The 12,055-nt window shown below is 39.5% G+C and overlaps 1 protein-coding gene and 1 long non-coding RNA gene across 3 annotated transcripts in view; one reads left to right on the top strand and one right to left on the bottom strand.

The window, feature by feature from the left end:
• prdm5 (PR domain containing 5) overlaps positions 1-6,618 on the bottom strand; it is a 47,570-nt gene extending 40,952 nt beyond the window's left edge. The window contains exons 1-3 of one of the 2 annotated variants that reach the window (XM_058073728.1): positions 6,356-6,618; positions 5,827-5,910; positions 876-998 (exon numbers count right to left, since the gene is read on the bottom strand). In XM_058073728.1, coding sequence (XP_057929711.1) covers positions 876-998; positions 5,827-5,910; positions 6,356-6,448 — 300 coding nt within the window. In that variant the 5' untranslated portion in view covers positions 6,449-6,618. The remainder of the gene's footprint in view (positions 1-875; positions 999-5,826; positions 5,911-6,355) is intronic. The other variant, XM_058073727.1, reaches the window with a different exon arrangement.
• A 3,312-nt stretch (positions 6,619-9,930) lies between these two features.
• Positions 9,931-11,403, top strand: LOC131129828 (uncharacterized). The gene is made up of 3 exons (XR_009129897.1): positions 9,931-10,051; positions 10,600-10,778; positions 10,909-11,403. It is a non-coding gene; the product is annotated as an uncharacterized LOC131129828 (long non-coding RNA).
• The last annotated feature ends 652 nt before the right edge of the window (positions 11,404-12,055 follow it).

The raw sequence follows: 12,055 nt of genomic DNA, 5'->3' as shown, positions 1-12,055 counted from the left end.
TTCCCAGGGGTCACTTGAAACTCTCATTTTTGGAAAGTTGTACCTAATGAAGTGTCCCGTGGCTGATAATGAAACACATTGAGACCAGTGGAGTGAAGTGAAATATCAGTGATATACGAGAGAGCTTTCAGCGTTATTGGGGACAGCCGCCGAGTGTCAGGTAAGCGTGGCAGAAGCTTGGCATCCATACGTCGTGATCATGAGGCTGCGGGTCAAATGGTCAAAGTCTACAAGTGGGGCTAATGGCATCAGAGCTTCATTTGCTGAAATATGCATAAATAACCATTAGGAGGAGGAAGGCAGCACAATAAATGTCAGCGCTGATTGAAGGCAGAGCTTTGAGAGGTACTGGGGTGACCTTTAGGCCGCCCATCACGTGGGCCCTAGACCAGGTTTGTCCTCATTCATTTGATCTTTCACAGCAAACTGCAAAAGGTCAGCTTGCTCAGGTAGATGAATTTCTTTTGTTTGCCTTTAGCTGAAAAGTTGTTTGAATGAACTATGCTGCAATTTCTATTTTTTAATATGTGACCTATATCTGATTTTTTTCATGTTTGCATGTCAGTGTGAATATCACAATTCAGATTTTTTTCACACTTGCCTTTTAGAGGGCATGAGGGTACATTTGTATCAGGAGTAATTTAGGGGTGTTTGTGTACTAATATTTTTCCAATTTATTACATCAAATGAACAAAAATCCTGACACAATTAAGATAAAAAATACGCCTTTTTTCTTGCAGCTGCATTTCCTCATTTGCTGATTTCCTCACTTTGACAACCGTTAACAGCGGAAAATGCACGACACACACAGTCTGGCATCCGCAGTGATGGCAGGGACTTGAAAGGATGCTTTGTGCGCTTGAGAGTAAACGCACCTGAATGGCCGCCAGGTTCTTCTGCTCCTGCGAAGGTGCCTGGTGGACGAAGCGCAGCCAGTTGGCGTAACGCGGGTTGCTGGCGTCCAGGATATACAGAACATCCCCCTTACTGCCGCGGACCTGGAGGAGGAAAAAAAACAACCATCTTTTATTCGTAGCCAGAAGAAGCAAATCCTCTATGACGGGCACACGATCAGGCTGGGATGTCTCAATATGGCCGCCACTGATAATTACATTATTGCGTGTGTGTGTGTTTTAGCTTTCACATATAACACCAAAGATACATTTCTACTACTAAAGCTGCCAAACAACTGCTTGTGTTCATACTTAACAGAGCCATTGTCTTCTTGCTCCAACTAATACAAATAAAAATTAAATATTTCACCGTTTCAATTATGACAATTCAATTGTGAAAATATTATGGGAGAAAATTTTAGTTTTTACATGAAATCATGTAAATTTCATGTTCACTGACACAATTTTATATAGTCATAAATCACGTTTTTCATGGTTGATTAAGGCCAATTATTACTCAAAAATATGCATATGTAAGCAAAGTTATTTTATGCCTAAATGAAGTACAGATAGAAATCTTAGGCATTCAAAACATACACTGAAAGATGTTGTCATGTCACTCTGTGTCAGTAATGTAACTGCAGTGTTGGGTGAGACACACAGGCACCAGACCTGATGGGCAGAACAACCGGCTTTTATTGCAGCTCTAACTATGGAAAGCCAAAATTCAACTCTCAACCCACAACCTTCACTTCCTGTTCACCTCCCAGTAGAGAGAGGGGGTGACAAAAACAGCAGCAACAACAATTCCCATGACAACAACAGTGACAAACAGGACTGCATCAGTGAAATGTCAATGATGGCTAAGGGTCACAATGGAGATGATATCACTGAAATGAAACAGTCAAACCTACCAGTGGCAATAGTAACAATGAAGACATGAACCGTGATAGTAAACACAATTACAGCCATACGGTTGCAGTAATTACAATCTCACTGCTTGACATCATTATTACTGTAATAATAGCATGCCAATAGCATATAGACATCAGGGATAAAGACGGTAGATTGTGTAGAGAAGCACCCATGTGTTGTGAGTGCGCATATGGAGTTGTGTACTTCTGTTGGTGTGCATATTCATATACATGAGGGTAAATGTGTGCATATGTGAGAATGTTTAATTGTCACTGAGAATGTATAAAAGGAGAGGGACTGCCTCCTACCACCCAGTAAACCCCGCCCCACGCAGCCAGGCCGAGCTACCAACAGAGAACCACTGGCCCCATGGGTGCGAGCAAAGAAAAGGTATATTATATATAGGAGGTATATTATATATAGGAGGTATATTATATATATATATATATATATATATATATATATATATATATATATATATATATATATATATATATATATATATATATATATATATATATATATATATATATACATAACATATTGTATATGTATATAGTATGTTATTATAATATTATAAGGGTGTTGTTTCATGTCTAGAGGGCTCTAATAATGTTAAAGGGGACCACCTATGCCAATTTTCAGCTGTTTGTCTTGAGTTGTGCTCCTATAGAGCAGCTACACATGATAACACACACAGAAAGCTTTCTAGATCTTCCAGATTCTGCACCTCTTTCTGCAGTGTTTCTGTGGACTTCCTGCTTCCGACCAAAACGGTCTGTTTGTTTGTCACACTCCCAAGCGCTCCCGAGGACTTCCAGATACCTTGTTCGGATTCGGATTGCATTGATGCCAGTAACCAATTAACCACCATAAATGCTATACTGTAAAGATGAGCCACAATTTCCACAGAGGCTCTGTGGAAATTGATCCACAAGTAATTGATGTACACCCGTAATAATGTCTATTTTTACACACGGCTCCAAACCCTTCTGCTAGCTTGACATTGATGTTTTCCTCTGATTTCGTATCAACATTCGTAAACCGTATAGCCAGTCACCATTAATCAATGATAATGGAAGATGATCACAGAGAAGAAGTTTCAATTTTGCATGTCACAGCAACTATGGTGCCAAATCTCAATGCTTTTAAAAACATCAGTGAAGCATAAACACTTGTTAAGCACATTCTAAATACACTTTTTAACGTTATTAGAGCCCTCTAGAGATGAAGTAACACTCATGTAGTCACCATTACACCCCTATTACCCAATATAGTAAACACAGGGCTCGACAATAACGTTGTACCGATGGCCCGGGGCAAGTTAAAACAAAATTCGGGCAAGTAAATCCAATCATTAATATTCCCGTCGGGCAAGTGCACTTTAGCATGCCGTACTGCCAAGAGTTTTTTTTTTAAAGCGGTTCTTGTTCGGTGTTGGTAAAACACGGACTGCGTAATTCCGGTGGTAATTTGCAAACCAATCCTTGCAAATCTTGAAATGGACCAATCAGAATCGTTTATTTAGACCGCGGTCCGTAATCCACAATCCGCGTTTTACCCACACCCGTTCTTGTTCGCGATCAACCAATCAGCGATCGTTTTACTAGGAAAACATCTATCATGGCGTCCCTGCCAACATCGTCTAATTCTTCAACAACAAAGGAAAACACCAAAAAGTGATGAAACAGTGCCTCCTAAACAAGTATTTTATTAGCGGCAGCAAATCAAATGATGGCAAAGGTGAGTGAATCACATTGCTGTGACAATTTGAAGTGGTCACAATGAAACACCACCCATTAGATCCAATACCAAGTGCTGATTTTGCACAAGCTACAAAACCTAGCGGTTTCATTTCTCTGTGTATTTTTCTCACCTTTGCTTCACAAATTATTGTTTGACCATTGAGCATTTTTTCTGGATTAAAAACACTTTACTAGTACACAAATGTGTCAAATGTTTCATTGAGGTGCACAACTTATAAATATCACTGCTTACTACGACTACCATGTGTAAGGTAGCATGGCTTGCCATGTTAACATACATCTCCACAAATTTTCAGACATTCCTCCAAATACAATGCATCAGTACTATTATCTGACGAATTATCAGCATATATTGATATATGATATCATTATGGCAGTCTTTTCATTTTACATGGGGCAAGTTCGGGCAAGTAGTTCTCACCTTAAGGATTCCCCATGGGCAAGTAATTTTTGTTTTTAACGTAGAGCCCTGAAACATATCAGACATAAGACTGGAGGTCCTGTGTGTTGCCATAAATGTGTGAACCAAATAGCTGAAACAAACATTTATGAGACTAGAGTCATACATTGACAAGAATAAAGTTGTAATTTACAAGAAAATGTCATAATACTGTATATCATGAGAATAAAGTTGTAAATTTACGACTTTCTTCTTGTTAATTTATGGGGGAAAGTTGTCATTTACATGAATAAAGTCGTAAATACACAATAAAGTCGGACATTTCTACCTCCATGCCACTGATCAAAAAGGGAGGAAATGACTAACGCTATAGATCAGAGGAAGTGTGCAGCCACAGTATTCATGGATCTCACAAAAGCCTTTGATACAATCAATCATGACATCCTAATAACTAAATTAGAAAGGTATGGAATAAGAAGATTTGTTTTGAACTGGGTCAAAAGCTACTTAGCTGACAGGAAGCAATACGTAAAGCTAGGAGAACACACATCTGCAAGTTCATATATTACGTGCGGAGTACCCCAGGGGTCAATACTGGGACCAAAACGGTTCAACTGGTACATCAATGATATCTCCAAAGACTTAAAGCTGGTATTATTTGCGGATGATACCACTGCCATTTGTTCCGGAGGGAGCACAGAAGAAATCATTAGAAAGGTCAGAGAAGAAATGGTCACACTAAAAAGATGGTTTGATGATAATAGATTGTCCTTGAACCTAAGTAAAACTAAAATCATGCTGTTGGTAGCAGTAGACAGAACATGCACCGGCAAATACAAATAGACGGTGTAGACATTGAAAGGGTGAAGGAAAATACATTTCTTGGGATCATAATAGATGAAAATATGAGCTGGAAGCCTCATATTACAAATATACAACATAAGGTGGCAAGAAACATTTCAATATTGAACAAAGCAAACTTTGTTCTCAATCAGAAATCACTCCACACTCTTTATTGCTCTCTGTTCTACCATATCTTACTTATTGTGTGGAAATATGGGCTAGTAACTATAAAAGCAATCTTCACTCGCTAAATGTACCAAAAAAGTTCAGTAAGGATAATTCTTAATGTCGCACATACTAACTCCTTATTTCTAAAATCACAAATTCTTAAACTTGCTGATATAGTTCATCTTCAAACAGCTAAACTAATGCATAAGGCTAAAAATAACCAATTAGCTAAACACGTCAGGGAAGAACTAAATGTGAAACACTTCTACGCTAGGACTACGTTATGCTAGCCATAGCATTTCAGTATGTGGAATCAAACTATGGAATGGATTGAGTAAGGAAATCAAACAATGCACAACGATGAGCCAATTCAAGAAACAATACAAGCAGTTGATGTTTGCTAAATACAAGGATGAAGAGTCTTGAACCAGTCATGATGTGCTATATATATCACTATATTGACACTTACTATGGTGCCCATTATGGCATTGGATGCTCATATCACCTCCTACTTCGGTATGTGACAAAAATGTTTTAAAAAATACAAAATAATAATAATAAATAAATAAAACTTAAATTTTATTAGAAAGGCAGGAAGTGAACAAATGTAACAGTTACTGATAGTAAAAGTACGAGATGGAGGGGTAGGATTTAATAAGCTTTGCTTCTTCCTACTCCTTTTGGACATGTGGAACTGGGAACTGATTATGGGATGGACTCAATTGTAACCTGATGGATCAGTTTTTGAGCATAAGGAGCTGGTATCATAATCATTGATGTTTTTTTTTAAGCAGGTTCCAAATAAAGGACAACATTAGCACTGATGTACAAAGTTCATCACCTCCCACATGAGCCTGGTGTCAGAACCTTCATCCAGCTCGCACGGAAGCTTCTTCTCACCTGCAAAAGGTCCAAACTTCTCTCCCTTGAAGAAGAAACAACAAAGTATTTCATTACAAACAAATGAAAAAAAAAACATTAAAAGCATACTGATGATTGTGTTCGATTCAGAGGCACAGCACTTCCGGGGGGCGTGGTCATCGAATGATGGGTCACAAACGTCATCTTTACATTGAATGGATTGTTTTGAAATAGAGGCTACATGAACATATGCTATTGTATAACATGTACGTGTAAATAGGTGTAAAGTTGACTTATCTTCGTGTTTGCTAGCTTGGTGAACAAGGAGGACCGGAAGAGAGGAGCAAAAAGAAGAAAAAGCGGGAGGGGGGGGGGCTGTGTTGCTACGTGGCACTTCACGTCACAACTCTCATACATTGACAGCGAAGCGGCGACCAAACAACTCCCAATTCACAACTTGTACAGTCTTAACTTAACCAGGGTCTTGTAGAAAAGTCCAAACAACGAACCTTTTTCACTCGCCTGGCCGTGAACAGACCGATTCCATCCTGGACCTCGGACGCCTTCAGGGAGAACCTATGCGGCACGTACATGCCCAGCATTGTCTTTGCTTCACAGTTCTACACATGGACAACAAGACGGACGTATCAGACGTGTCGGACGAGGTGAGGAAGCAATGTCATTTTGAATTTGGAGCGGATCTCGTCCTCAACAGGCAGCCAGGGTGGACATGTTGCTGCCCCAAAGGCAGGAAGACGGCGGCGCGTCCTGATTGGTCCGAGAAGTTTGTAACCAGAAGCTACCTCCGAAGCATACCACGCCGAGTACAGTCCTCATAACCGAATAATACATCCCTTAGGATGTACAAATGTACGCAAAACACAATGAAATGAGATGCCTTCCTGGTCCTGTACTTTGATCAGAAAGGATACAACCATTGAGGGCATGGTAACAATATACACAGTAGGGAACCTATGGTTCGGGGGCCAGAAGGGGTTGTTTTGATGACTGAATCTGTCTCTCAGATAGAATTCATTGAAATATTTTATTTGCTGATATTTCCAAGTAAAAAATTACAGAAATCAACCTCACCTTTTTGACCAACCTCCGTTCCCCTGATCAGAACATTTGGGGATGGATGGCAAGGGAAGTTCACAAAAATGAAGCCCATCTTCACCCCCTGGAGCGACATCCCCTCGCCTCCAGGAAACATGGCAGCAAGCATGCCCAAACCATTGTTCAACTCATTAACAAGAATGTGCCAAACTCACGACTCACTGCTTTTTTAATATCTTTAATATCTTATTATCTTACTATTTTAGTGGCTAAGGTGTGTGTGTATATATATATCTAGGTATTACTGTATACCTGTATATGTTACTGTATTTTCTATGTCTGTCATGTATTGTATGTCTCTGTTGGTTGTATGCAGCTGCACCCTCCCTCTAAACCAAATTTCTCCCAAGGGAGACAAATAAATTGAACTGAACTGGAGGGATATGGATTACATATGATATATATATATTACAGTCTGTGGTGGACTTGGACAGAGTGGATTATTTCGATTCTTTAAAGATATTTTCTCAATGCAAGTTTGATGACGGACGCCCCCCACACATCTACTCTACACGTCCACAATGCCATTTCTTGTTTGGAGGTTTTCTATTGTGCAGGAGCAAGCAAGTGGGAAGCGTGGCCTTATTTCTACGATGGCGTGATTGAGTCATATAAAGGTGTGTGCACGTGCTTATATGCCACAGGAAATTATCTAATTTCACTCAATTGACCAGTTTTTTCATTAAAAAATATTAAATAATACCAATAATAATTTAATAAAAACATGAAATATTCTTATTATAGATATCAACCTATTATTATCAACTGCATTTTTGTTTTTCTTTGTTTTTCAAGAATTTCAACATTTTACCAAAATGACATTTTTCCTCATAATTCAATTTTCTTAATATTTTGACTTTATCCTCTGACAACTTTTTTCATTTCTGCTTTTATTGTTCACTTTTTTGTACTTTACAATTATTTCAATTTTCTTTGTGTAAACGTTGCTTTTATAATTATGGCATTATTCCCATAATATTTTTTCTTTATTCTCGTAACATTAAAAAGAAATTAAAAAAATAATTGAGCAAAAATGATAACTGTATTTATTGGGGTTCTTTTGTTTCTTACACTTTAAAACTTTATTTATACAACTTTAAACTATACAACATTATTTTTCCTTCGCGTTATTCTCTTAAAATGATTCCTAATATATTGACTTAATTCTTGTAAAATGACTGCTGATTGCTCCATTTTTGCTGCCGTGGCAATGGGCCGCACTTTGGAGACCCATAGTCTGTGTATACACACTATATACACAGTGTATATAGTGTGTATTGACCCCTTGGTCATTTTTTCCTCAGGACTTGAGGCTGACTTGCTGAGTGGAATGTGTGTAGTTTTTGGACAGCGGCTGACGTCTGGATGCTGTCCCGTCCTCCAGTAGGCCTGATGGTCTTTAATTAAAGACAAATTTGTCTTCAGTCATCTGCTTTGTCCATTTGTGGGACATTAATGTTTTTTTTGGACGAGGTCCCCAGGAGATTGATGATAAAGAGTGTGCACTCTGTGATTTGAAAGCCATATCTTCTTTAGCTGGAGAACAGGAATACAGTAATGTATACAGTAGAGTGGAACCTTGGTTAGGACCAGTCATCTTTTCCAGAAGGACCAAAATATACTCTAACCAAATCTGTTGTTCCCATAAGAAATCATGTTAATCCAATTCATGTCTTCTGTTTTTATAGTATAGTTCAACAATGATAGTTTGACACAAACCAGATCATCAAATCAATGTAAATATTAGTCAATGACAACACAACTGCAGGGCGGCCAAGCACGGTGGTCAAGTGGTTAGCGCGCAGACCTCACAGCTAGGAGACCAGGGTTCAATCTCACCCTCGGGCATCTCTGTGTGGAGTTGGCATGTTCTCCCCGTGCATGCGTGGGTTTTCTCCGGGTACTCCGGTTTCCTCCCACATTCCAAAAACATGCTAGGTTAATTGGCGACTCCAAATTGTCCATAGGTATGAATGTGAGTGTTAATGGTTGTTTGTCTATATGTGCCCTGTGATTGGCTGGCGACCAGTCTAGGGTGTACCCCGCCTTACGCCCGAAGACAGCTGGGATAGGCTCCAGCACCCCCGCGACCCTCGTGAGGAAAAGCGGTAGAAAATGAATGAATGAATGAACACAACTGCACACAAAATGCAGTTCATAAATTCAATGTCTTATTCTTAAAAGGAAAAAAAGAAAAAGGAATCCAAACCGTCTAAAGTTAATAAGTGGTTGGGCCCCCTTTAGCAGCAACAACTGCAATCAAGCATTTGTGATAACTTGCAATGAGTCGCTTCTTGTGGAGGAATTTTGGCCCATCCTCTTTAGCGCGCAGACCTCACAGCAAGGAGACCCGAGTTCAATTCCACCCTCGGCCATCTCTGTGTGGAGTTTGCATGTTCTCCCCGTGCATGCGTGGGTTTTCTCCGGGTACTCCGGTTTCCTCCCACATTCCAAAAACATGCTAGGTTAATTGGCCACTCCAAATTGTCCATAGGTATGAATGTGAGTGTGAATGGTTGTTTGTCTATATGTGCCCTGTGATTGGCTGGCCACCAGTCCAAGGTGGACCCCGCCTCTCACCCGAAGACAGCTCGGATAGGCTCCAGCACCCCCGTGACCCTTGTGAGGATAAGTGGTAGAAAATGAATGAATCTTTGCAGAATTGTTGTCATTCAGCCACATTGGAGGCTTTTCCAGCATGAAGCCTTTTTAAGGTCATGCCACAGCATGTCATAGAATGCAGGTCAGGACTTGGACTAGGCCGCTCCAAAGTCTTCATTTGATTTTTATTTCTGGAAAATTTACGGCCAATTGCTTTGGTTTTCATACATTTTCTGGTTAGCATTCAACATGGTGCACGTGTTGTGGTGTTATTAATTCAGAGCGTAAGACCATCTGCATTTTGCTTCCTGGTTGCTAACGCATGAAAACAGGAAGCAGGAAGTCATCTTTGTCGCCCGTTTATGATGTCATCAGAAGTTGACTGTGGCTGGGAAGCGGATCTTTTGATCTACCGGGGAAATAGATTTTTCTAAGCCAAAGACCAAAAAATATGCATTACAAAAGAATGTTTGGTTCGACTGAATCAGGTAATGAATTAGGGGAATAATTACATTTTATCTTGGTGTCTTATTATTAACATAACTTCACACGTTGATATCCCCCCCACCCTACCCCCATTTTTGCCGTTTTTAAAAAGTATTTCAACTTTTTACGTCATCTTGTCAAATTTTCTTTGTTGTAATAATATTGTGACTTTATTCTCATAATAATAGTAATTTAGTAATTTTCTAAAAAAGACAACTTTATTTTGTTTTGTTCTTTTTAAAAAAAAACTTTTTTTTCATGTTTCAACTCTAATTACCAAAGTATAAATTTTCAACTCTTATTATCGACATTATTTTTCTCATAATATTATGGGTTTATTCTTACAAAATTGTGCCCTTTGTCATTAGACATTTTTCTTTTAATATTTTGACTTTATTTTTTAAGAAAAAAAATTCTTCCTCGTAATATCCATCCATCCATTTTATACCACTTGTCCACACTCCTACAACGTTCCTCTCGAATATTTTCACGTTATTCTTCAGATTTTTCAGTCAACTTTTTTAGTTTACTTGTTCAATTCTATTTTTAGAATGCGCTGTGGGATGATAAAAAAACAGCCGTGGGTGTCCAACCCCTGTCCTGCACGCAGGGTGAGGGCCCCCCCCAGCTTCATTTGTAGCCCCATCCCAGCGTCACACTGCCGGGGCCGAGCCGTGAGTGGGACCTCCTCCACGAGATTCCAGGCCAGCAGGAGTTAATGAAAGCCAGGTGGGGCTGATTGGCAGCAGCGAGGCGTGCTAGTGAATGAATGAAAGGGAGTTGGGCTTTTTCTTTGGTATCCACCTGAGACGACTCCTAATTGGAGGGTCTGGCTTTTCTCTTTGTGACGGTTCTGCAGGAAGTGCAGGTGGACCAGTCCTCTCCAATTTGGTGGCTGTGGCTCAGTCATGAAACGCACACGAGTTGGATGTGAAATATAAACAATACTCTTATGGTCATGGTTTTCCTCATCATATCCCCAAGCATGATGTAAGGCAGGAGTCCGCAACCATCAGGCAACACACTCACACATTCTCTATCACTTGTCCATTGTTTTGTATGTGGTGGAGATGGTCATCCATACGTGTTCCACAGCGGATTAAGATGCAAGCGTGGTAGCCATTGTCAACACATCCACAGTGTGGAGTGATATGACGGAGGAAAGTAAGGGGAAGTCTGATTTTTATCGAGGGAGCATTTTTGTGATGCAAATGTTTGACTCTTGTCAATGCATATTGTTTTGGAACTCTTTACATAAGTGCCCAAGCAACGTTTCTCATCACCGAAATCGGTTCAGAAGAAGACTCAAGAGACCAAGAGGGGTGTAAGTCGCTGTTGATACACTACACTGCTGATGGGGATGTCATACAAGTTTGTGTCAAAACAGCCAAACTATCCCTTTAAGATTAGTCAAATCAACCCATGTAGATGTTCAATCGTGTGGATTTATGCTGGTTATAGAAGCTGCAGCAATCAATGATGGTTTCATTTCATAACACATCTTATACGTGGAAAATATCCGTGTTGACAATTTAGACAATTGACAATTGTCGATATCTTTAGTGAGATGGGGTGCGCATTAAAAGTGAATGTCAGGAAGTATCCGCCACGTGGCACCTAGTACGTATGACTGAGTATAAATACTACTGTGCTGGTTTCATGCTGGTCTAAAAGCTGCATCAACCCCCTTCTTGGGTGCAGATGGACAGTCCCAAGAAGGTTTGGACATACCACTCCGTTGCCTGGAAAAGACTTGCCTACTAAAATTATTTTCCTGGTTATATTATTCATTCTGGTAAAATTAGGACTTTTTCTATTGTTACAAAAACAACTTTTTTCTTAATATTTTGACTTTATTTTCATCAAATGACAGCAGATTTTTCCATTTTTTATTTTCAACTTCATTCATCTCGTAATTATGACTTTATTCCCATATTTTTAGTTTTGTAACATTTTGACTTTTTCCTCCATGTAATGCTCCAAAAATTACAACTTTTTTGTGTGTT

Source organism: Doryrhamphus excisus, chromosome 5 (assembly GCF_030265055.1).
Source record: "Doryrhamphus excisus isolate RoL2022-K1 chromosome 5, RoL_Dexc_1.0, whole genome shotgun sequence".
Taxonomy (NCBI): Eukaryota; Metazoa; Chordata; class Actinopteri; order Syngnathiformes; family Syngnathidae; genus Doryrhamphus; species Doryrhamphus excisus.
The sequence above is the reverse complement of the archived record's forward strand: the minus strand, read 5'-3'. Positions and strand labels throughout refer to the sequence as shown.